General features: G+C 37.0%; 2 protein-coding genes across 4 annotated transcripts; both read right to left on the minus strand.

Moving 5' to 3' along the window:
• Positions 1–107: 107 nt before the first annotated feature.
• lpar3 (lysophosphatidic acid receptor 3) lies at positions 108–12913 on the minus strand. Of its 2 annotated transcripts, XM_034308504.2 has the most exons (5): positions 12793–12913; positions 8425–8539; positions 7860–7963; positions 6349–7111; positions 108–2175 (listed from the first exon to the last, which is right to left on the minus strand). In XM_034308504.2, the coding sequence occupies exons 4-5, from the start codon at positions 7088–7090 to the stop codon at positions 1850–1852; spliced, it is 1068 nt and encodes a 355-aa protein (XP_034164395.1). In that variant the 5' UTR covers positions 7091–7111; positions 7860–7963; positions 8425–8539; positions 12793–12913; the 3' UTR covers positions 108–1849. The 2 variants fall into 2 exon arrangements, with proteins under 2 accessions (XP_034164395.1, XP_026779138.1); XM_026923337.3 differs by lacking the exon at positions 8425–8539 and having other exon boundaries at positions 12793–12908.
• Positions 12914–15245: 2332 nt separating this feature from the next.
• On the minus strand, positions 15246–27016 carry mcoln2 (mucolipin TRP cation channel 2). 2 transcript variants are annotated; one of them, XM_026930553.3, is made up of 15 exons: positions 26860–27016; positions 25971–26130; positions 25543–25716; positions 23113–23266; positions 22646–22724; positions 22464–22560; positions 22255–22354; positions 21716–21825; positions 21402–21551; positions 20891–20992; positions 20319–20441; positions 19854–20060; positions 19421–19599; positions 16909–16986; positions 15246–15643 (listed from the first exon to the last, which is right to left on the minus strand). In XM_026930553.3, exons 1-14 carry the CDS (start codon positions 26895–26897, stop codon positions 16950–16952), a joined length of 1710 nt encoding a protein of 569 aa, XP_026786354.2. In that variant the 5' UTR covers positions 26898–27016; the 3' UTR covers positions 15246–15643; positions 16909–16949. The 2 variants fall into 2 exon arrangements, with proteins under 2 accessions (XP_026786354.2, XP_053094317.1); XM_053238342.1 differs by lacking the exons at positions 15246–15643; positions 26860–27016 and adding an exon at positions 26252–26489 and having other exon boundaries at positions 15739–16986.
• Positions 27017–27228: the final 212 nt, after the last annotated feature.

Genomic DNA, 27228 nt, shown 5'->3' on the forward strand with positions numbered 1-27228 from the left:
ATATATATATATATATATATATATATATATATATATATATATATATATAAAGCAAGCAAAATGGGTAATTTCAAGAAAATGCCTAGGCAATTCTAGGTGAAATTCCCCCTGCTTGTGCTTTTCGTACCTTTTTCTCAGCTGTTCAGATAAGCTCTGCTCTTCCGCCCTAACTGACACTCTATCTGTATACATCACAAGGTACCATAGCAACCAAAAGCCAACAATTTTCTCCGAATGCAGTCAATTAGCAATTGTGACCAGGAAAGCACCTAGACTCAAAAGGACCAATTCACCTTGACATCTCAAGATGCAGCCCACTGAATGAATATTAGATACTATAACGAGGCGCTTGCATGTGTTTTCAGTATGTATATGCTTTCTCTCTACAGCAGCTATTAATAAAAATGTGGTTGGTCATAATTACTGTGAGATTGCGATCTTCACAGGAAGGGCAATTCATGCATTTTATTAACGTGACAAACTGACTTGATTCACATGATGAGGAGTTGCATAAGTTCATGTTGAAAGGGCCCTGGGATTCACTCCTAAGCATGGAAGAGACAGTAAAGCGGGTTATTCCACAAAAATCTGTACAAAGGTCCAAGGGATTTTAGTATGACATGACATAAGGTATGCCTACAATAATGTAGAAGGTTGCAATACCACCTAAACTCACATAGTCAGCCACAGCATGCATTGCGTCAGACTGGGGCAATGAGTAATGCATCTGAGACCATCCCACTGATAGAAGAGGAAAAACAGGTTCGCAGCCATGCCTGTGTCTGCGCTGGTATTTCTTCTTACCTTGGATTATAAATGCCATATTAAAGAAAGGAAATCTTTTGATTGTTGTCTTATTTCTTTGTAGCATTGTCTTTTGTAATATTCCCACGATTTTTAGGATGACTATATCACTTTACTACGTTGAAATGTGGGAAAGACGTGCCTAGACACAGCTAACCACAGAGACACAAGAAGGCGGCGTGTCTTTTTTATTTTCATGCAGGTTGCACAACAGTTCATCTTGGCTCTAGTCAGCTCCTTGGTAAAACTATGAGTCTAGATGTAGTAGCATACTGTTGGGACTTGTCAAGGCAGGCAGAGACTACTGAATAACAGTTTGAAAAGCCTGCAATGGACTGGCATCCCATATAAGGGTGTATTTTTGCCTCATGCTCAGTTTCCAAGGACTGCAAGCCCTAGCAGGATAAAGTGGTTAATGAATGAGTGATTGAATGAATTTTTAAAGGCTTGTACAAAAGATCTAAATGGGACAGACTGTCTTGTTTTTGGTCTGTGATACTGTGATTCTCTGAGTCCTTTCCTCTGGTTGATGACATGTTGGAGCTCATAAAGAACTGAAGGCCCTGGTGGCCTTTGTTGAGTCCATATAAAATTGAGAAACACATTTGTATCAATAAATTGTACTTTATATTCAAACCAATGAGAAGATTAGCTTTAAAATAAAACACAGTAGTTACAAATCCACAGTTCTGGCTATTTGTGCATTTCATTTTTATAGATATAATAATAAAAAAAAAGTGCTAGACTTATACGTAAAAAGACACATGACTTATAGTACCACACACATAAAATAATAAAAAAAAATTCAACTCAGGCTCAAGGTTAACATACTATACAATTTCTACGGCACTCAAAAAAAAAAAAAAAAAAAAACCTGAAAGTACAGTACTAACAAATTATTGAGGTCAAACAGAACAATGATGCTTTAAGTCTCTTGCTAATAACAAATCACACCATTTAAAAGGAGCGGTTGGATTTTTCGCATGACATTGTTCAGAAGGAAACTGTACATGAAAATTCATTGCCATGTAAAAAAGCAGAGCTATTAGGTCTTCAGCATGTCCTGTGTTGTCTTTTTCTCCTCTGAGAGACGTAGACTGGTACTCATTTCTGTGCTTGAGGTGGTATGACGAGTGTTGGCCCTAGATGACCTCTGGCGACGGGTGCCATTACATACACATCGCAGCAAATTCTTGATGGTGGCCCACATTTCTTCGTCCTTGTAAGAGTATATGATAGGGTTCATCACAGAGTTGAGGACAGCCAGAAGAAGAAACCACCGCTTAAACTTCAGCAAATTACACTGCTCACATTTTAAGCCATCCAGGAGGAGCACAACAAGACCAGGTGTCCAACAGATCACAAACACCCCTGCATGAGGGAGAAACAAAGCTGTTTTAGAGCATGTGAATTCACACACACACACACACACACACATATATATCATACAGGGAACATGGATGAAGCCAAATATAAGCAAATTGTTGAGAAGAACCTATTCCAGTCAGCCAGACATCTGCATTTAGGGAAAAAAAATATACACTATACGGCCAAAAGTTTGTGGAAACCTGACCATTACACCCATATGTGCTTTTCAAATATCCTATTCCAGATTTACTCCTCCTTTGCTGTTATAATAACCTCCACTCTTCTGGGAAGGTTTGTTCAAAAGTAATTATCATAGTAATAATCACCAGTCATCAATGAAGTGATTCTGATTAACCCCAAATTTGTTGAAAGGTATCAATCAGGAGAGAAGTACAAAAGAATTTTCAAAACATTAGATGTACAATGGAACACCGTGAAGGCCATCATCAACAAGTGGAGAAAATGGGGCAGCACAGTGACATCACCAAGAACAGGAGATCCCTCCAAAATTGAGGAAAGACAAGAAGAAAACTTATCAAGGAGACTGTCCAAAGAACTATAGCAACATTAAAGGAGCTGCAGGAATATCTGACAAGTACTGGTCTCTCCCTGCATGTCACAAGAATCTCTTGCTGTGCACAGGAGATCCGCTTTCAGTTTCAAAGAGCATTTTTGCAAAGAACAGTGGAATAAAACACCCAAATCAAGATGAGCTAATTTGTGAGACTTTTAGTCAAAAAGACTAACGGCTGTAATACAAGCAAAAAGTGCTTAGTATTAGTTAAGGGGTGCGCACACTTATGCAACCAGGTTATTGTAAGTTTTTCTTTTTTTCCCCCTATCGTTTGCTTTTCACTTGAATTTTCTTGCTTGCTATATTACATAAAAGGTGGAATAGGAAGAAGAGATTCAAATCTCGAATTGGTGGAACAAACACAGCTTTAAGGATGATTTCAAATTCCTGTCAACTGAAGAGAACGTACCGAAATCAGTGGTGAATAGCACGTAGGGGCTTGTATTCAGGAACAGCAGTGTTCCTGAATATAAAGCAGCAGCAGAGCACAACAATAATGATTTTGTTTTCAGCAATAGAACACATGCTAGCATATAACGCAGAAATACTCAAACCATTACAAGTTTAAAGGGCAATAATTGGGCTTATTTAGCCCAATTACTACACTATACACAACTGTAGCACCACTCACTAGACTGCAATGTTTAGCCATTAAGATTTTACAACATAACCACATCAACTGGGGAATCCTCTGTGGTTAGTATGTGCCACATGGAAGTTACCATCCCCTCTAATCTTATAATAAAATATCTGTAGGAAAAGGCAGGGAATGCATATTGCACATGTGGCAGCTCAGTTTAGAGGCTTTTTGACCTAATGTTTTCTGTTGCAACAAAAAATGGCCAAAAAAAGTAAAGCTTCTCTTTCCCATGGCTTCAAGAATGGGATACAAAACATACCCTAGATTTAGAATATTTATGCATGAAATGCATCAGAAATGACTTATTCAATAGTAATCTTTCAAACAGCCACCAAGAACTGTAAAAAAAAAAAAAAAGAGCTTCCATTGCCCCAGGCTTATCGAGAAGGTTTATCATTGGAGCATTTCAGGAATGCTTAAACTAGGTATGCATGCTGTATAAGGAATAAAACACACCAGTGAACACTGGTTCATCAACTATGAGTTGCTGTGATGCAATACAACCCCGATGTTTATTATTTTCCTATTATAGCATGACCTAAATGTGTTTTATTCCTCTTATACCACAGCAATTTTCCAACAATTAGTAGTTAATAGTTAATAGTTAATATCGATTTATAGTGTAATGTTGTGGAATGCCCATGAAATAAGTTATTTTCTTTTTTCACTTACATTGTAATGGATATAAACAACCACCAGGATCTTTATAAAACCAAAAAATGCAGCTTTTCATGTTACTGAGGAATCACAAATAACAATAATCCTGTCCTGAAGACAATCCTGTTGTGGGTGGAAAACCGAAAAGAACAGCTTTTCCTTTCACTTATCTTTGACACTCCTTACATAATTGTTGAAGTATACTTGCAGAAAGCTTCCCTATTTTCACATTTGTACATTTTCCTTTGTTAAATAACAGCACACTTTTTAATCTGTATAGAATCAGTTTTATACTACAGTGCTGCTGAGTTCTTGAGTCTGACTGGTCAGAAGGTGTTGATTAATTATTTATAACAGCACCACTCAGTACAACAGTAGCGCCAGCAGTAATCGATAGGTTCATATTAATTTTCCCCCAATATGTACTTTCTTTCTATAACAGCTCATTCACAGGGACTTATACAGCCAACAGTCCACATAACCTAGCACTAATAATAAGCTGATTTTAAAAATGTGCTGTTATTTATCAGAGAAATATGTGTAATCTTTCAAGCTTTCCGAAGATGTTTAAGCAGATTTCTGAAAGGAGTCTTCAATGTCAGTGCTTGGTAATGGTCAGTAAGTTTTCCAAGTCTTGGGAACATATCAATTTTTTTTTTGCTTAAATAACTTCAAGAGAAAGAAAAAAATGATGAGTGATGAAATTATGACTTTATATTTATTTCATTTTCATTTATTTCACTCTAAATGTGTGAAGTTTTCCAAATTGTGAGACAGACCAATATAACCTTTGTCCCTTTCGGTGCCATAAACAAAGATATGATGTACTATGGTACTCAAATCAGACGACTCATTTTATCTTTAGACGTTGCGTATTATATAACTCATCCGCTGTAAACTCCAGAGAATGATCAATGCATAGCAATGGAATATCCTTAACACTCTTAAACACTTCTCACAAAAATAAAAGATTATAACACTGAAGTAAGGCATTTAAGACTTTTTGTGGAAGCTACACATTATGCACAGTCAGTCTAAGTGTCATGTTCAGACAGCAGGCAGTGCAAGAGCAGTCTTGATCATTTTCACAAGAGGAGATAATTATACACGCAAAAAACGAGTCATTGTCTAGGAATGACTATACCCTTTTCTATAAGACAGCTCAAGTTTAGGAGAGGCATTCACTCCTTTGTTCTGCCCTGAAAATATCTTCTTTTATTAACAGTAATTTCTAAAACATATGCTGCAGTTAAATAGCCTGCATATAACTAACTCCACCCCTAGAGAAAAACACAATCAGATACAACCAGCTGAAAGACAAGCCAAAAAGAAGACAAGAAATTCAACCTCTTCTGTAAAGCATGGGGTTGAAATGCTGCCACAGTGATCCTGCCGTTGTTCTAAGCCTCAGATACAAAAGAACCGTTTCAAAGCTGCTTATTTGGTGTATAGGGTGTACAGTGTAAATAAACTGAATAACACAAATGGCAGGGTGAGTACACAGCCAAGAGGAATATGAAGCAACTGATTTCTAACAAGTGACTGTTTTCATTCTTAGTCGCACACTACTGAAATTCAATCCATCTTAGACCCTGTCGTGACATATACAGATATTTTTGCAACACCGCCAACTTGGGCATGCCCATTGTGGTTTTGTATTATTTATGAACATGCTAGGACTCTGTTTGTTCTACTGCTCCTGAGCTCCGGTGGTACAAACTGCACTGCAAACAGTTTTGGATAAGACCCAGGCAAACAATCTGTATTCAACTTTAACCTCAAGCTGTAGTACCACCTCATCAGCCGACCAAACATAAATCCTTGTATTTGTCATTTTTCGTTTTCCGACTTTTGACCATTTGGTGTTTTTCTGCATTGTGTCTTCTTTACTGCTCACTAGGCTCTTAACATTACGATGTGTTTGACGTAACAGTTTTATGACGTACTCTATTCCTTTATCACATGGCTGACGTGCTCATGTGAACTTTGTCAAAACGTTTTTGCGTTTTTATGTGTATGTAGATATTTTCGAAAATACTGTTTGTGTAGGTGTTTTTTTAAAAGGAGAAGTAAAATATCTACATTTTATAGAGAGATTATAAGGCACATAAAAAAACATTGTATTTTTTAGGTTGACTGATTACACCAAGTATCTGCAATATGATAAATGCATAATTTTGCTGTGTATGATAAGTACATACTTCTCATTTTGGGTTCTACCTGATAAAGTGCAGTTCATACAGGTCAAGTGGCCTCAAAGACATAAAACCAGAAATCGATGTTAGAGAGTATAACTGAAACTTACCCAATACAGTCATCACTGTTTTAATGAGCTTGATTGGTGTCTTCTTGCGTTTCAAAGATCCAGTGGCATGGTCATTTAAGACACGTGTTTTCTTCATAACATAGACATATATCCTTATGTATATGGCTACCATTATGATGAAAATCCCCAGGTTTAATGCAGACCAGAAGATCAGGTAGCTCCTGCTGAAGATTGGTGCCAGCAGTGAGCACTGGTCAATACTGCAGATGCAGTTCCAGCCCAGGCTTGGTACTGCACCCATAATGATGGAGAAGCCCCAAACCAGCACGATCAAGAGGGTTACCCGCCGCTTTGTAAGGTTACTGTGTACTTTCCAGTTCATGATGGAGATGTAGCGCTCCAGAGCAATCACCAGCAGGTTGGCAAGTGAGGCCGAGAGGCTTGTGTCCAACATGCCCTGCCGAAGAAAGTACTTCTGCACAGTCAGTGTTTGGGACACTGCACCAGTGTTGAAAATGAGATACAAATATGCGATCCCAGCAAGAAGGTCTGAGGCAGCAAGGTTGGCCACAAGATAATAGAATGCGTAGTGAAACCGGATGTTGGTGATTACAGCGGTGATGACCATTGCGTTGGACACCAGGATGAAGCAACAGAAGATGCAGCCCACACACTGAAGCACAATCAGATGCGTGGACTCCCAGTTTTCAGTGGTCGAATTGGTTTTCTTGTAAAAAAAACCCATCTGCTCCCCATAGTAACACTCGTTCTGACTGGACATCTTGTGCAGAATAAAATTGCTCTGGAAGGAAAGTTCACAAAGAATAAGGACATAAGATTTAATTGTATGAACCAATAGAAATGGATAAAGGTGAACCAAAGCACACTATCAATAATATCCCCAATCTAGGATGTTAAAGAGATTTAGCTGAGCAAACAGTAAGCTGGACTTTAGAAAAGGGTTTCGTTTTTACTTAAAAAGTGGGAAATCTGATTTGAAGCTCAGAGTCTTAAGTATGCTAAATCACATTTTGTTCTGATAATATTACACTTATCATCATGGCATTGTGCCTATTTTTCTCTTTTCATTCAAAAGAAAAGGACCTGACTCATTCTTTATGTTTGAACCAAACCAACCTTTCCATATTGTATCTGAAGAGGCTATTTCAGTTCTTAATTAAAAAAAAAAGATCCATAAGTTAAATCAGATGGTGACTCAACTTTTGTTCTTGAAGTCAGTTTAATTTTAATGGGGTTTAATTCAGTTTAATATGATTGGAAATGTTTTAATGACAACTATTCCCTTGGATACACCCTGGCAGTGTAAAAAAAAGAAAGAAAGAAAGAAACATTTTCAGGCAAGTTTTGACAGAATCCAAATCTTTTTTTTTTTTTTTTTTTTTTTGGTAGCCTACTTGTCTCAGAATGTTTTGGGACTAAGGCATATTTGAACACAAGTTAGAAGAGAGGTCAATCAGCACGGAATCATAATGTCGGGACTGCTGTGTGTGAAAGCTCTGCCGAATTCCCTAATCGTTCCCGACACTTACCAGTACGACATGCAGAACGTGGGCCAGATGAAGTGATCTGTCGCTTTTGAGTGTACTCCACTCCTGCAGTCCATGCGAGGTTCTTCCTTGTTCTCTCTAGTACACTGAAAGGAGAGCAAGTGAAAGCGAGAGGTTTGGAGGCTTGGAGGAGACGGGGCGGTCACGGTGTGGGTGTGGAGAGCCGTGTAGACTTGTAGCTCTTCCATATTCATGAATATTCATTCATATAACATCTCATTGGAGATGCATGAGGTATGTTTGCGCTATATACACACAGGGCTTTTGTATGAACAGAATAATAACTTTAGCATAGATTATACAAAATCTATGAAAAAAAAAAAAAGTGTGTCTGTGTAAAGTATCTAACACATCCCAAAAGCACCTCCCATCTCCAGTTAAAATGGTGTTACACCTTATTAGATGGACTGATTTTAGACTGGCAATAAAGGAGTGGTAAAGGTATAAATAAAGGCATGTACTAAATAAACTGAAGTGATGTAAGTTAAAGCTGCAGTATGTAACTTTTGAAATGATTCATTAAAAAAAAATTATTCAAGTAGCATACTTAGGGTCCCTGGAGGTCTAGTGGTTAGGTCACAGTGCTCTCACTGCTGTGGCTCGGGTTCGATTCCCGCCCAGGGAACCGGCGCAACAGTGTGCTCACAGTGATGATCCCAAGCCTGGATAAAATTGGGGAGGGTTGTGTCAGGAAGGGTATCTGGTGTAAAAATTGTGCCAAATCAAAATACGCAGACCAATGATCCACTGTGGCGAGCCCTAACGGGAGCAGCCAAAAGAGGAACAGCTATCAAGTAGCATGACTGAATCATTGGAGATTTAAAAAAAAAAAAAAAAAATCCCAACCCTGATAGATACATAGATGTTGAAGAAAAGTAACATGGTGCATGGCTAGTATCTTCTTGTTCATTATAGTGGCTGAATTATTCGTAAAAAAGAACATGCACTCGCTGGTCACATTATTAGAAACACCAGTACACCTGTTCGTTCATGCAATCAGCCAATCATGTGCCAGCAGTGCAGTTCATAAAATCATGCAGGTACAGGTCAAGAGCTTCAGTTAATGTTCACATCAAACAACAGAATGAAGAAAAATGTGATCTCAGGCCACATTCACACCTGGCGTTAACATCACTGCTAAGTACAGGTGTGAACGCAACGGGGTACAATGTGTCTCAGAGACTCAAACTCAAACAGCCTTGGAAGGTGGTTCGGGACACATAAGACCACATAACATTTGTAGTGTGAATGCAAAAGCATCCCAGTGAGTCCCAGACAGCAATGAAGGCCCACCTAATCGACTGGAAACAATTGCAGACTGACGTAATGAATGTGCGTGATACCCTTCCTCCTGTGAATATGATGTACTGGAAACGCATTCAAAATGCCAGCTGTAAATGGCCACGCGTTTCAGCTGTCCACTTGTGAACAGATAACTTTAATAGTGACATGGTTGTTGATGCCAGATGGGCTGGTTGGAATATTTCAGAAAATGCTGATCTCCTGGGGTTTTCATGCACAACAGTCTCTTCTGCATTGCTTTGTTAATGGGAGACATCAGAGGAGAATGGCCAGACTGATTCGAGCTAACAGGAAGGCTACAGTGACTCCAATAACCACTCTTTAAAATAGAAGTGAGAGTCTAGTAATAGCCAGTAATAAAAGAAAAAGGGGATTCACAAGTGATGGTTTTACTTTGGACGATTATTTAAGACATTTTAGTTTTTCACTAATTAGCTAGCCACTGAAATAATAGCTACTTGTAGCTAGTTATATTAGCCGACTCATCGATGACGCCTTGTTGACTCATCTTTTTCCTGATTTCAGTGTTATTGTTAAATGTAATTTTATATCACCATAAACATATTAACACCATGTTTAATCGTTTTATTGTTACTAGTAGGCATGGTGAGGAAAAGATTTAGATAATGTTTTTTTTTTTTCTTAATACAAAGTTTGTATGTGTATCTAATGTTTAACCCACCAGAAGCATCTAAATACAGCAGATGTAACAAACGCATCTCTGATAAGCATAGAAAAATGTTTATATATGTCTACATTCATACCTTTTAAATACTGTATATGCTTTCATATTTCATATCATGTTTGTCAATTTGTAATAGTAACATTTACAGGATACATACAGTATATAGTGAAAGTGAAGTGACATGGGGCCAAGTATGGTGACCCATACTCAGAATTTGTGCTCTGCATTTAACCCATCCAAGTGCACACACACAGTAGTGAACACACACCCGGAGCAGTGAGCGAAGAGCGGAGGAGGGATATATATATATATATATATATATATATATATATATATATATATATATAAAGGCTGCTTGTTTAGATAATATCAAGCCTATCAAGGAGAGGCAGTCATGGCTTCTATTAAAACCAGCATGTTTTGTTTATGTTCTGTCACTGCCAAAACCATAGCCTATTTGTGGCATGTGCATGCGGTTTACGTCATACTACGCCATCCTCCTGTTGGTGGTTTTAGACAAACATCATAACAATGGTCACACCCTGAGCTCTTAATTAAATATTTCTGACTCTGCCAGAGCTGTTTTTGTTGGCTATCTTTGGTGACAATGGCCAGCTGGTGAGCATGTCATATTAAGACCAAAATTATTCATTCATGACCAACGAATTCTTTTATGATGGGTGATTTTTGTCTATGACAGCAAAATCAGGCCAAATATTTGTACAGTTTCAACCTTAAAAAAATAAACACATGGTACAGAGCAGCATACACAAAGTGGAGGAGACAACTTTCATAGCAGCACATGACATTTCATAATGCACAAACATTTAAAATAAAACCTAAACAAAAGCTGCTGCTTCATAAGTTAAATAGACTAACTGATTGACTTTACAGCCTCATATGATGGTTCACTGGAAGGGTTTGATATTTCATCGATGTACTGCATAAATGTAGTAATATGTGGAGCAATTTCACGGTTTAATCAGGCCAGATAAGTCGAGCTCTGATGAGATGAGACAATGTCTAATGTGTTAATGTTATATAGTATGTATAAATAGTATAAATAGTTTCAATAAAGTTAGACACAAAGAGTTAGACAGAAAGATAAATTTAAATCCACAAATGTCAAGTTTCTTGTGTCTTTTTTTTAAAATAATCTAATGATTATTCGTAATTGTTAAATTAGTAGATTATGAAAACTATAGTTGTTATTTGATTCTAAAAATAATCCTTTGTTGCAACCCCATTGTTAAACGCCACACAGTTCCAGGGTCCTGGGTTTGATCCTGGTTTCATATGTTCTCCCCATGACCGCATGGGTTTACATCAACATCTTAAAAACATGCCAGTACGTGGACTGGCTACTCTAAAATTGTTAGAACGTGTGTGGCCTCGCAGAGTGTATTCCTGTCTTGTACCCACTGTTTCTGTGACCCCGTGAAACCTTAGTGAGGCTAAAGTGGTTTCTGTAGATCAGAGGCAGACTGGGAACAAAACTCAGCCTGGAAATTTGCTTTAAAGCAGCCTCATGTGTTTGGCCAAGATAATAATGTAGTATATCAACTAGCATTCGGACATAGGGCTACATTATATGCAATGTAAAATACCATGTAAATAAAATACAGCAATAAACAAAGTACTGTGTGAAAATATTACTCATTCATACAAGGAAACAAAATTAATGCTAAGGCTGAAAATACATTTTTGTATGCTGCTAAATGATTTAATGCAGAGTACAAAATTAGTTTTTGTTTTTTTCAGGGTGTGTTCCTGCTCACATTGGGCATGAGCAGTGTAAGAGAACATGCATGAGAGCCCAAGCACAGGAAAATAGATCAGTCCACTGGGAAAATTCAAAAGACACAAAAGACCAGAAACTAGCCCAAAAATTAGGGCATTGGAAAAAGGAGTCATTTTCTTCTTTTTCACAGCCTTACTCAGTATGTGAAATACTGACATTATTTATATAAATCTTGCAATAGAAATGGTGCTGTGAATCGTAAACACTCTGTCTGCACTTACATTTTGCTTTTTTGTGAACATTTTCTAGATTTAATTCCAATGATTAGCTATAAAACAACATCTTGAGGCTTTCAAATTTAGCTCAATCTGGCAACCCTGTCATTAACTGTGTCCATTGCTCCTCCTCCACTGAAAAGCATGGTGCAGTGTCCCTGCCCCAAAGGGCCTCCATTAGAGCTTGTTGTAGTTCCCATTTTTGACCACTAATAATGCAATAATAACTCTATAGAAGTGAAGTGGGGCAGCGAGCATGTGCATTGTGCAACATTTAAGAAAGAGGAACCAATGAAGAGTACACCAGCTTATATCTGTCAAATAACAACACCTTTTTAAATTGTTGGTCACTCAAAAGAGGTAATAAGCATTTTTACATCCTGGGAGAACCTTGCCCAGCTTGATTCTGTGGTCAGTGAACCATTTTTGTTTGGATTTGTCTGTATCTTTTAGATAATCAGATATCAGTTGTAGCTTTTTTGGCAGAAGTTTCCCAGGGCCATTGGATGGAAACAGATCTTCCACCATACTTAACAGTGAGAATTAGGTTCTCTTCTGTTCTGTTCTTCTTTTTACTTCAAAGCCACCTTGAGTGTTTGCTGCCAAAAACCTCTATTTTTTTTATCTTTCTCACTATGGACCCTTGTTGGCATGGAGGTAGCATTGTACATCTGGATACTTCTTGAGTCCAAAATGCAACCATCTTCTGCAAATCTCCAGCAGTGATCCTGCCTCTGTAATCAGCCACCTCACTGTGTGTGTGGGAGCAAAATACACTCGCGTCCTCTTCCCAGCAGGGTCACTACAGTTCTTAATTATAGTCATAATTATTGTTCTAGGTTATTGCCTTTAAAGCGGATATGGGCATTTTTTTGTAGCCATTGCCTTATTTATGAATATCAACACACTTACGTCTCACTTCATCTGTGTATTCTCTAATCCGGGCAGCACAGTGGTGGAGTCTGTAGTGTCGCCTCTTCTCAGCTCCAGGGTTCTCACTTTAATCCTGAGCTTGTGTGTCTGCGTGGAATTCTATTTGCACCCAGATGGTTTTCCTCTGGCTTTTCCGGTTTGTCCCCACCTCTCAGAAACATGCAGATAGGTGGACTGACTAAAGTGGATGCTAATTTGGCCTTCCAGGTATATGAATAAAATCAAGTAACTCAACTTTCAATTAAATTAATTAGCCACATTTTTACGCATCTTTGGAGCTGACTGTAGAGGCCTTGTTGACATTTTTTTTATTAATTATATTAAACAAACAAACAAAAAGAAAGAAATGGAAGTGCAACCTTCCACAGAGAAAGCACCAGGCTTTTGGTATATAATGAAGTGAAAATGCTGTTTTTTTCCAGGGATGACTGAATAGGTCATTTTAGTACATATGTCGACTGTTTTTCCTCCATAGCTGTGGCTCCAGAGCCACACACTCACCACATATTCTTCAGCTTTAATGCATTTTCCTGAAAATGAAAATATTTCCTTTCCTGTAACATATGCCAGTAATATTGTGCTTCTTATTAAGATGAATTTCATATTTTCTTCATATTTACTTGCTATCCGACCCAGTAAACCTTTTTACTCATGAGACTTAATGATACTGTAGTCCTCTTTGTGGATGTTACTGATTGTCTTCTTCCTTTGGCTAATCCTGGTTATGTTCTCATCCCTGATACACATGTAAACGATCGGGTAGATGGTATACAGTATACACAGTATAATGGAAGCATTTTATAATACAGCAGAGTCCGCAATCGCGGATCTTGCCACTGAAGACAGCCTTGCCTGGGTTGATTTAGTTGTTTCCTATCCTGAGATGGTCTCTATCAGAAGTAGCTGATGACAACAGTGCAATCAGGTTTGAGAACTCTGCAAAAATAGACAACACACAGCTATGAGAATATAAATTGACTTTTTATTTAGTCCTTTCTGGAGGCCCAAGCTTTCTGACAAATCCTCTCATTGGTAATGTCACATATAGTATATCTATCATTTTTATCTTGTTTCTAAGAACCTTCAATTAAATTACTTAAATCAACCTTCAATTAAAAGTTACACTTCCATTATACTTTCAGTGTGATATTAAGCTAATTAACCACAAAGCCATTCTGGAGTTGAATGTAAAGGCGTTCTTGATTAGTTTTATTCACCTGCAAGAATAAATAACTTTCACTTGTAAATGTGGTTTTGAATAGGAAGTGAAACCTTCGTCTAAAAACCACCTGGTTTTTAGTATATAATGAAGTGAAAATGTTATTTTTCCAAAGAAGTAGATTGTTTTGCTTTTTTAGTAGGTTGTTTTTCCTCCAGAGCCAAAGTCACCAACTGCATCACTGATTCCCACAGTCATGATATGACCCTCAAACATGCTGAATTGCTCATTTGAGATAAGATTAGGGTGCTATGAAGTATGGCACCAAGTTGCGGCCTTTGTTCAAGTTCAAATGCTAATTAGAAAATGCTGATTCAAACATGTATTTGTGACTGCATTTCCTGTCTGTGTGTGTGCATAATTTACGACATAATTCAAATTGAATCGCAAAACATATTTATAATTGCATGTTCATGAACTACAAACAATTCCTGCTAAAATTAAAATGCAAATCTAAATGACAATTCATTTTCAAACTGGCATGATTCTGTCATATTGAAAAATTAATAACAATCCTTATATTTATAATTGCATTTTCTCATTCCCACATTACAACCCAGTCAAAAATGAAATGCCTTTGCAGTTCCAATCATATTTGTATTTTAGCTGTGTATGGGATTTTGGGAAAGACCTCAAAATAAAATCTGTATAAATTTGTGGCGATAGTGCTAAAATTAATGCTAAAAATATGGACATAATGATTGCTAAGGACATTTCACAACTATTTAGTTTCAGGCCCGAGGGATTCTTGACCTGCTGGGAGTTTGTGGCTTTCGCAAAGATGCTGACATTGCAAAATTGCATCAAGTAAGTCTTTTGGGTGGTGAGCAAGGGTTGCCAAATCTGTATAACAAAAGCTATCCAATGGCCCATTAAACCCAGCCCAAAAACACTCCACATAGATAGATATTCTCCACATAGAATATAATTGTTGTAGCAATTATATACAGTCTTTCCATCACTAGCCTCTCTGTTTCCTCTCTCAAAGTTAATGAGACAAAAAAAAAAAAAACACTGCTTGTCATGTTACTGAGAACCTGGAAAGCGCAAACTCCTCTGTCCTGAAGATTCGAGTCTCATGGACTTTCCATAACATTAAAATTAACTATGTACATTTAAAAAAGTGAGATGTGTCATACAGTACTAAATTAAAATCATAATCGTTGGCAAGTCTCTGTGGTATAAGAGGAATATCTAATGTCTCCAACACATTTGAAATAGCATTTTTTAATTAGAGTTAGAATTTGAATAAAGTCTGGAATATACTGCCTTACAGTATAATTTTTAATCTCTAATCACAGTTGTCTGAGAAAGGGCCTGCATGGTGTTTCAGCGGGTAGTGATTCCACCTTACGGCTCAAGGCCCTGGGTCAATCCTGTCCTCAGGTTACTGTCTGTATGGAGTTTCACATGTTCTCCCTGTATCCATGTGGGTTTCCTTCAGGTTCTCCAGCTTCCTCTAAGTGCCTCGAGGTATGAATGCATGTGCATGGTGCACTGCAATGGATTGGTGTCCCATCCAAGATGTATTCCTCTACTGCATCCGGTGTTCCCGCTATAGACTCCAGATCCACAGCAACCCATTCATGAATGCATGAATGTATGTCATGTCTGAGTAAAATATACATGATACATGATGAAAGACACAAACACAATCAAGAACCATCCTGCTATCTATTTAAGCAATATCGCACAAGCAAAACTGCGGTTATACTGAATATCAGCAGGGCGGTGAGTTGGCCATAGGCATGAGCCCACTCATAGGGTGAGTGCTGTAGGTAATCACAGCCGTGCCGATATTCAGTATAACCGCACTCTTGCTCATGTGATATTGCTTTTATACCACAGTTCTGTACACAAGAAATCAATATCGAGTTACTGACATTTCAGTATGGCCAAATGTTCTGTTTATTTTTGCTCCGCTAGCAGAAATAGATCCCGAAGAAGCCACACTCACTTTGTAGCACGTTGGCTAGCTAGCTAACATTGATTTGTACTTTCCAGTTAAAGGTGCTTTCGGTAGAATTAGCTTCCTTTCTTTGTTTATCTTCATCGATGAGCTTTCATATTTTACATCAAAAGTTGTATTCCTGAAAAGTACCATTTGTCGTGTCCACTGATGATGTCGCTAACACTACTGTGGTAACAGTTTCGAATTAATTTTACATGGCGAACACAGATGAGCAGAATGATACACCCGGTGCAGTTTACAGTACACATAAGCACTCTTGGAACTCTTGCAATGTTTTATAAGACTGCATTATAGCCTTTGTTGTCTCACCTTTCTTTTTATTGAGTTAGTTAATTGAGTTAATTAATAATAACAAGGAATGAGAGCAGACACACATCAAAAATGTTTTCTTCTATATAAACAAATGAATAAAAGAGAGAGGGTTACTTCGTATTAAACATCCAGAGTGTCATTTTTCCCCAGAGTTTGTGAACTTCTTCAATTTAAAGTCATTAAACTTCCTGAATACAATCCAATACATATTCTTAACAATATCTAACTACTGGGTAATAGTTCATGCATTGCACTGGAGCCAGAATGCGATAGATTTATCTGCTTACTTCTGTTTATGAGTAAATGGAAAATAGTTTCCTTTCCTTCATTTGTAATATATGGCAGGAATAACATCACGCTTCTTATAAAGATGAATTTCCCAGCAAATCTTTTTACTCCTGAGCCTTAATTATATTCTAGTCCTCTTTGTGGATGTTACTGATCGTCTTCTTCCTTTGGCTAATGCCGGTTATGCTCCCATCCCTGATACACATGTAAACGATAGGGGAGAAAGTAGACAGTATACACAGTATAATGGAAGCATTTTGAAATGCTCGGCAGTCACAGAGTTTTCCACTGAAGACGGCCTTGCCTGAGCTCATTTAGTTCTTCTCTGTCCCGAGATGGTCTCTATCAGCTGATGAGAACGGTGCAATCATCTTTGGATACTCTGCAAAGATAGACAACACACAAATATAAGAATGCAAATGCAGTTCTTGTAATAATGTAGTCCTTTCTGGAGGCCCGAGCATCCAGATATCTCATCTCTCTGTAAATGTCACAATAAAAATCTATCAATAAATATGATCACAGTGGACGAGAAACATTCACATGCTATAATTTTATTATTAAAATTTCTAAAACCTATCTCTATATAGTACTATATGTCAAATTGTTATCCTCAGAATATAAGAACAATAATGAGGCTTGACACATTTCCCAGAGACAATTATTTTTGTAAATCCTCTGTGTCACTTGTCAGGAATGCCTTTGTTACTTATCAGTAACCTTGTTTTGGCAGATTAAACTTGTTCAAGGATGTCCAAGCAGCCATATTGCAAGTTCTTTGAATGCTATTTGAAGCTTTCCAGAAACCAATATACTGTAATTTTATTTGGCAGCATCAGTGAAGATTATTTAATTTAATTTTAATTTTTTAATTTTCTTGCTAAAGACCAATTAATTATACAAATGCTGTTACATAACAATTACATAACTTCACTGTAGGATGTCACTGTATATAAGTTTAATTTCTAGGTAATTTATTTGTCCAGAATTGTTTTGGGGACGAATAATTATTTCAGAAAATTTCCTTTGCAATTATCATAAACCTTTTAAACAAAACCTTTGTGATTAAATCCTTCAGTTTGAAATTAATTTGCATGTGCAAACTGTATCACTGTGCAAATCAAAGAGCAAAAATTATCACTGGGGTTTTTCTCCATCTGAAAATCCCATTGGACAATCTCACCTAGGCATGTGACATAACACACAAGGGACAAATATCTTCTCTTATTACACTGGTTTCCAGTTTGCATTTAGATTTCTGATGGCAAAACTGTAGGCTAGTGTAGTTGTGATATCAAGCAACATTGTTTTCATTAATTATTAATCAATTATTTTATTCATTTATATACTTCAGAACTTCTGAATGCAAAGAGAAGTAATAAATGTTTAAGCACTTTTATCTGGACTGTGTATCTTCTTGTAATGTTTAGGGAATATATATATATATATATATATATATATATATATATATATATATATATATATATATATATATATATATATACATACATACATACATACAATACCACTATAAAGAGGATTTTCATTTTAAGTCATTGTTATAAGTATTAAATAATTATTTAAAGAATTGAACAAAAAAAAAAAACTGGATCTTAACTGAAAATTACACATATTTAAACAAAGAAGTATCTGAAAAGGCTGATCAGTGGTTTGGTATCATAAATACATTTGAGAAGTCACTGATTATGACTTTTTATAATGCAGTAAAATAGATAAATCATGGTATCTGATTGTGCAAGTAGCTGATATTATACACAGATAACATGTATTTCCTAAGAAGTGAAATTACTACAGGATACAATACAGCATTTCTATCTTATATATCTAAGTTAAGCTAATATATTTTCCTGGCAAAAGAGGAATATTGTCATAATCTAAATATCCAGCTACTGTAACTGGGAGACTACCAGTTATCTGATAATTTTCTCAAATGAGTGAGTAAAAAAAAAAAAAAAAAAAAAAAAAAAAAAAAACCTCCTAAACACTCAGTGGCTAAATGAGAAAAAGGACGTGCATCCTCTCACTGCCTAAACACGTTTTCACAGAGATTAACATGGCCATAAAGCATCACATGTTGCAATAATCTAATGACCAGTGATAAATATCTGCACAAAACCCAAAAACCACTTTGCCATCTCTTCTCAAGTCTTCGCAGGATCTTGATAGCTTGTCACTCAGTGTATAAGTGGGTAAGTGGCTTTTATCTGTGGCTTATATAAAGCATCAAATTATGGTTGGGATTTCTGTGGCACTCCCTACAGATAAAGGCTGCCAGCTGGACAAGGACAAAGCAAATAAACACAGTACTCTTCCTTTCGGGATATCTTCCAGCCCCTCATATATGCGTATGAAATTAAATGGTTCGTCCCTTCACGTTGACAATGCAGAGAAGAGACTGTAAATTTATTACCAAGGTCCCACAGCCATGTTCAGAAAAAAAAAGTCTTGTATGTGTAGTGAAGTAGAGATCAGATAAAAACTACTGAACTATTGAACGTTTTACATCATTACTGTCCACCATGTGAAATGAGATTTAAAGTATATCCGAGTATTTAAAATCCAATACTTGAAGGAAAACATCATCTATTTTTGAAAAACACTGATTAGAGAAAAGAAACTGTCACAACATGATCTTGCTTATCACAAGAGCTGCCCACAGCCAAGGAGAAGTCTCCTCAGGTTTTTTTTTTTTTTTTCTGTCTAGCCCTACGTGCCTCTGTAATCAGCACATAGTTGGGTGTGTCCACTTCTCCCTCCCACCACTAATTTCATTTCTTATTCCACTGTGGCCTAACCTCAGCAGGGACGAGCCTGAGTCTGTGTACCTTCTGCAGCCACACAGCATAGTGAAGGTAGAGAAGCGATGGGTGCTGCCTTCCTCTGCATTCTCTACATCCTCCCCCTCTGCGAACTCCTTCTTCACACTCAGGAACTTCTGCAGCTCTGTCATGGGAAACCCGTTTTTCTGGTAGCGCTAACCCACAAAGGGAAGGAAAAGTTTGTTACTATGAGGAGAGCCACAGTTTGAAAAGGGTCATGTTATACAACAGGACAAAAAAGTAAAGATAAATATTTAAATTACATTTTTAAATTCTTCATACTTAAAAAAAAAAAAAGCATGGAAAAGATGCCACCTCAGCTTCTGAAAATGCACCCACAACTTTGCTCTAACAGTCTTTGTATTATGTGCTGTCGTGATTAGGAGTTGTAGCTTTGGTAGAGTTGTACCTTGATGCTCTCATAAGCATCTGTGATGAGAGCTATGAAAAGGCTGAGCACCATGTAGATGAAGAGAGAGATGAAGGAGTAGAGGTAGACCCTGCTGAACAGCCACACCACGGTGTTCTTCTGCTGGAATTCAGCAAATGTCGGGAACATGTCGTCCCCGTTCACCAGGGAGAAGAGGCATTCGGCCACGCGGCTCAGACCCTCAAACTGGCCCCATCAGCACAAATCCATGCAGACATACAGGACACTACACGATTAATTACTTGCTTGAAAGATTACGTACAAGAAAAAAATACAAGAGGTCATTTTCACACATCCATTGCTTAAACTAGACAACAGTAAGCTTTCGCTATCACCATACAAATGCTGCCATCTTATGGTCATAAGACTGAGGAACACAGTACACACTTACTGCATCTAACATTTCCCAAGAACATACAAATTCAACACTATGTACTATTTTACCTTTTCATGGTAGGGCCCTAAAACGATCCACCCACAGAATGTGTAGCCCAGATAAATCATTCCTGCACAGCAGCAGAAGCGGAGAACCTTGGGTAAGGCTGCCTGCATAGTAAGGATAAGAACCTGCAACGGCAGAGATGATTATTATAGGTCTTAATAACTAACTACAATGTATGCTGTATGTTATATGTAACATACAGCATACAAATACCTTTGAGCCCCTGAAAATGGAGGTACTTTGTTGAAAATGGCTGTAATTCCCAAATGGTAAATGCCATATTTTTTGTGGAACCTCTTAAAATAAAGCTGAAAGTCTACACTTCCATCACATCTTGATTGTTTTATTTCAAATCCATTGTGGTGGTGTATAAAGGCAAAATCACAAAAACTCTGTCACTGTCCAAATACGTCCGGACCTGACTGTACATATACAGTATGTAAGCCTAAATAATGCTAATAAATCAATACACATAAGACACATTGCTGGCTACAGGATCTCATTTATGGACTAAAAAATGAGACATTGAATGTTAACAAAGTGTACATGTGATGAGTGATGAAGGCTTACTCACATTATACTTCTGGAAGTAACCTAAATATCTGATGACACCAACCCACACCATGAGTGTGGATGTTCCTAAAAAGATGCTACACACATCATAGCTTGTCAGGCTCTGAGAGGAAAAGAAGAGGAATGACACAGAATGCTTATCTTGGCAGTGAGGGAAATTTATTTTTCTTCCTTGGTGTTAAAGTAAACTGCCATTGAACAATGGCAACAAATTGAAACCCTGAAACTATCATCTTAAAATTCAGTTATTCATCTTAAAACATTTAGTTAATGTCCAAATTAAAGCTTTATGGTTATGAGAGTGGGGCAGGTAAGTATGGATCTGCTCTTGGGAGATTCATGAAATAATATCTGTAGACATTCAAAAGTTATTATAAATATTAACTGATATGAATGTGACAAAGTAAACCAACATGGCTAATTTTTCCTCTACAATAATGCTGATCGAAATAAGCCTATAAAACGCAATAAAATTCATTCCTTATTACTATTAATTAGTATTTCATAATTACCTTTGCCTGAATTTCCATCTTCAGTATTGACCCTATGATTGCCATAACATCACTGATAATTACCAAGACGTACCAGCCATTTAAAAATTCTCGTTGGTCCTCCTCACATACTTTATGATTGTATTTCCAAACACAGAATTTGGAAAATCTCTGCAAGAAGATAAAATTATCATAAAACGTCTCAGAAAATGCACAATTTATGTACAGATACACAACTTGTGCAAGTCATACAAAGCCCAGTTTTTAAAAAAAAAAATTGGACATGTCTGTAATATATATTCATAAATAATTATTCTTCATGGACAGGGGTTTACCTGAAGTAATCTAATTGCAAGAAAAATAGAGCGAATGCAAAGCACAGAAGAGATCAGACACACTAGGATAACAACAGCATCAAAGATTATAAGGTAGTGATTCTTCTGAGCTGAAAGAAAATTAGAAAATTAGAAAATTATTTCTAATAACAGACACATTTTCCATAAATATCTAAATAAATGTATTTCAGTTTCTTACCTAACTGAATATAAAAATTTCACAAGAATCTGTATTTCATTATATTGAGTACACAAGTTGTATATGCGTGTGTTTTTTTTTTTTTTTTTTTAATTTATTTAGCATCACATCAGTTAACATTTATTATAATTTTAGCAGTGTCACTGAACTAAACAATTATTAAAACATGACCTGCTCATGTCCATTATTCATCCTTTAAATCTTATATCTAAATTTAGGCAGTCCCTGGTTAAGAACAGAAACAAAATACCCCCCGTGAACAAAAAGTAGGTCTTTCATATAAACAAATGTATTTAATTAGTCAACACTTAGATTGTGTCAGTAATATTTCTTCTCATACCAGTTCCTGAAATGTTCCAGTTTTTGCATACACTGCTAACAGCATCAATATCAAGGGTAATTTTCACTTTTCCACTATGGCACCGATTGTCAAAGGTAATCTGCGGAAGAATCAAATGATTAACATAACAAGGCCCTCTGTAATGGCATCTTCCAATCCTTATTAATTTGACGTTGCAAATTTGCAAGTTTTGCTAAACAACATCTTACCGAAACAGCAAAAGTGTAACAATCAGGCAACTCGTGTGAAAGGACAGTCTGTAGGTTGATTCCTTTAAGTCGGAATGAGATTTCAATAGTGACAAGTCTGTTTAACAAGAAATAGATGTGGTTTAAGCAGCTAAAGATGTAATGATAAAGACAGAAAAAGAACAATATTTAGATGTGCACACCTGTAAAAGTCAATGTCAAAAAAAGAGGCATTGTTAGTATTCCATGTTGCAGCAGATCTGGGATCCAAAGTTAGGCAAGCTGAAATGTACATAATAAATGTTAGTGAAATGGCAATGTATCACTACTGCAATTATCTATCATTTATTCTGACTTTATTCTGATAATCTTATAGATATGCCATATAAACACAGTTAAATGTTTAATACATGTAAAGAATTTAAATTAATTAAAATGTAAATAAATTTAAAATGTAATTTTTTTTCCTGTCTTTGATCAACGCTCAATTAAAGGCAGACCAAGTGCTGGCCTGTTATTCTTTCTTTTTTTTTTTTTTTTTTTTTTCCCCTTAAATGAACATTATTTTACTACTGACCTTTACCACTCTTTTCCTCAAAAGGGATTTGGGGGGAAAAAATCACCTTTCCAGAAAATAAATATAATAAAATGAAAAGACATGAGCAATAACCTGACTCAGTTTGGGCATCTATATGGTAGGTTTCTTCTGAATGCTTCCCGCTGCCCTGTCTGTAGTACTCTTTACAGATGACCAAAGGAAGTAACTTTCCATCCTCCTCGGCATAGCTGACAGAGCCCACAGACAGCTGGTCCAACTGAGAGTACTGCAAGACAGATAACACACATTTTTGTTCTCTTATAAACTCATTTTATTTAGACACACTTTTACTCAACGGCTCTGTGGTTTCCACTGTGGAGTCCCTCAAGTTCCTCAGCACCGCCATATCCAGCGACCTGAAATGGGATGGAAACATTGTCTCCATAGCCAAGAGAGCGCAGAAGAGCATAGTCTTTCTTAGGCAGCTGAATAAGTTCAACTTTCCACATGCACCGATGATCGAGTTCTACACAGCGATCATCAAGTCCATCCTCACTTCATCTATAACCATCTGATTTGGATCGTCCACCTAGCAAGAGAGAGCCAACAACAGGGTCACAAGGTGTGCTGGCAAGATGATAGCTCACCCCTGTCACCCTGGGCATCACCTCTTCCAGCCACTTCTCTCTGGAAGAAGACTCAGAGCCATCAAAGACAGCACAACAAGATACGCCAACAGCTTTCTCCTCACAGCTGTGACGCTCACTAACACAGTGGAAATGTTGCCCGTTGTGCCGAACACTCTCACTGTGGCTCTTACTGTAGCTCTAACTCCTCTGTACAATGCATCTGCATGTTCGTTCTCTAACATACTGTAAACAATAGTTATTTAATTTCTGTTTCCTCAGACGCTACATGTATACATTTTCACTTCTTCAACTTTTGGTTACTTTCACAATTTCTTCATTATATCTAATCCTTTAGGCTATTATTCTATTTTTATTTAAAATTTCGCTTAGTTAAATGTCTATTTTCTTGAATATTGTCAATAGTCCGTGCACTTATCTGGTCTGTTTAGTATGTTACATGTCATACATGTGTGCACACACCATTACAAATTCTTCATACTGTATGTGTAACATACTGTATTTGGCAAAATAAAGTGATTCCGAACCATCCTGATGAAAATCCTGATGAAGTCCACGTGTACTGTCATACATTTCATGTTAGGTTTTCAAGTAATCAAATATTCACATCAAAAAGTAATATAAAGTATGTTACATTTTAACAGCATTCATTTAGAGTTCAAATCCTGACGTTTAGATCAGGGTCACAGTGGAGCCGAGGTCTATCACAGAGAACAAAGGAGGGAATGAGGCAGGAATACACCCTGGATGGGATGCCTAGATGGGAAGTCCATTGCAGGATACCACAGACACAAACATTCATCTGCTCATTCACACATTTAGAGGCAATTTATCACAGCCAATCCACATACTGGTGGAAGGAAACCAGAGAACCCGGAGGAAACCCACACAGACACAGGGAGAACATGTGAATACAGATAGGAATAGGAGTTAGCTACACTATTTGAAAAGTTCTCAGGCATCTGCTTAAGAGTAGAGATGTGCAAGCCGGAGGCTTTTACTTTTACTTGTGATGCTGGCGTGAGCTTGAAGGCTGCAAATTTGAAGTTAGCAGGACAAATACTATGATTATTAACATGATAGCAATAGTAGGTGCGCTATATGGGTTTTTTGTTTCTATTGTCAGTGGTAGCCCAACCAAAATCCATAGTTCTACCATACAAACTGGCCTGAAATTCACAAACTAAATATGTTAATATGTGAAAGATCGTTTCTGATCTTTCTGGAATGTAACAAACATAAAAACTGAAGTAAATCTGAAAGGATATTATTAGGCGGCTACTGTTGTCAACTATAAACAACATTTCCTTGATTTGTGCAGGACACTGTTGTTTGGAAACAACAGAACAAAAGGCGCCCACGAGGCTGAGACCAGTTAAGAACTTGAGTAAACAGATACAAATAGTCATTTATAGGTATTATTAAGGTATTATTAAACCCCTATTGTATATAGAACTGGACCGGAATAAGGCAGGTAGCCTTTTCCACCGAGTGTGCTGCCTTGTGATGTTGAATGAGCAGTGGTTCAACAGATCTGCTCCTATCTTAGTGAAAACATGTCGTAACTGTCACACCATGCAGTTGGTAGCTGTTGTGTGATAAGGAAGAGCTACTGGCTGGGAATTGGCAATGTTTGTTAGTTTGTATTTAAGTTTATTGCCATACCAGCTTCAATGGCTTTTTCATGTCAAATATAGATATTAATCAAACATTCAATAAAATTCAGCTTATAAAAAAAATCAAACATTTCTGTACAACATGACAACTCTATAAAAGTTGGAATTGGCAAGGAACCAAAAAAGTGAAGGTCCAAAACCCAAGCGTTTTCGTATAATGCACAATACATAATACACAAATTAAATAAATGCAATAAAAAGTGAAGATGAGACACCTGAGAGTGAAAAAAACCCCAAACCTGATCTATGATGTAGTATAGATGGTCAAAGACGCTCTGTTTAGTATAGACAGCTACACTATAGTCATCCTCCTCCACACCACTGTAGCTCTTCAGGAACAAATTCTTGAAGGCCATCAAGTTCTCTTCTTTGTAGGTCACTACGAGCTGGTTGTTAAGCCCGAAGAGAATAAGCTTCAAAAGGAACAGAGAGAACAGATATATTTCTTCGTTATTCTAGAGGAAATTTCTCAGATCTTGCTCAGCCTACTGCATCTTTTGAGGAATTGCGTTCTGTATCTGTCTAGTAGTCAAGTAACAATTTGAGCTTACTGTTGTGTGATACTAAAGACATTTTCTACTTATCCATTGTTACTTCACTGGTGCTGCAGAATGAGACTTAAAGAAGTCTAAGACATTCCAGTAAATCACACAGATTATCTGAATACCTGAGTTGTAATCATGACTATTTTTAAAATCTGTACTGTCAGCTTCCATGGTAGCTGTCGCCGTGCTCTGTATTTCTCACAGGGACTCATGAAGTAATATCTCAGGTCATCTCGTAGGCTTTCTTCCAATCTCTGCTCAAGGCTCATGGACATCAGGTTACTGAAAGAGACAGCCAGTAACTGTTAGAAATTTAAATAATGTGGTGCTTGAAGGAAAAATTACAATTGCCAACAAGTTCAGACACATGAACATAGAGTTACGGGAAGCAGTGATAACTTACGCTTTACGTATGATTCTGTGACTGGAGGTCAGAGTTCAAATCCAAGTCAAACTATTTTATCAAATCTATCAAAAAGTATTCAACTATGTATGAAATTAACCCAGACCATTCTACATTTCACCTAAAGTGACCAGCACAGCAGCAAGTTCTCATTTCACCAAACATAAACCCGCTGAACGTGATACTTATTCTCTTGTGACACAGCTATTCTTAAAATGAGGAAGGTGACTATTCCACCATGCAAGAAAGGACTTAATGACTAGTGGGTGTTATGGAACATTTTAAACCACAAATGAGGATTGCGTCATTCTGTTTAAGGGCATTGACAGTGTTTGTAATGCAAAAGTCCAAGGCTATGCATAAACAATCAAAATATTGCCAAAAAAAAAAAAAAAAAAACAGCATTACCTTTTGCAGATTAAAATTCTTATACAACGCATATAAGAGAATATATACAATATTGGTAAAATAAAAATATTTACAAAGATACAAAGGTATTTTCACAAAGAGCTATAGTTGTAGTGTCAATTACATAATTCAGTAGAAATGTCTTTAGACATTTGAATATGTAAATTACAAGAATCATAAAGTACTCCTTAATGACTTACTTTGTAGGATCATCATTTGGCATGGCATTCAGCTCCATGCTCCATGCTCATACAGCTGGTTAGATTGTACAGTGACTGACCATCTTCCCTAAACCAGTGCACTTTTACACAAAAAGCCGTTGACCAATCATACACCCGGCAGCTCCTCAGTGGGCAGGGTCTTAGTGTACTGATTAAAAGATCCGTTCAGTAGTATGGCACCCCCAAAAGAACAGACAAATAATCTGACCATCATTGTACTGTCAAAAACATTATATAACAATGGGGAAATTATAAGACTAAAAAATATAAGAAAATTATAAGACTATAATTAATCTCTCCATTGCCACTGCCAGCAAGGGTGTCCCATAAATTTATAGGCACTACGCG

Source organism: Pangasianodon hypophthalmus, chromosome 11, assembly GCF_027358585.1.
Source record: "Pangasianodon hypophthalmus isolate fPanHyp1 chromosome 11, fPanHyp1.pri, whole genome shotgun sequence".
NCBI lineage: Eukaryota > Metazoa > Chordata > Actinopteri > Siluriformes > Pangasiidae > Pangasianodon > Pangasianodon hypophthalmus.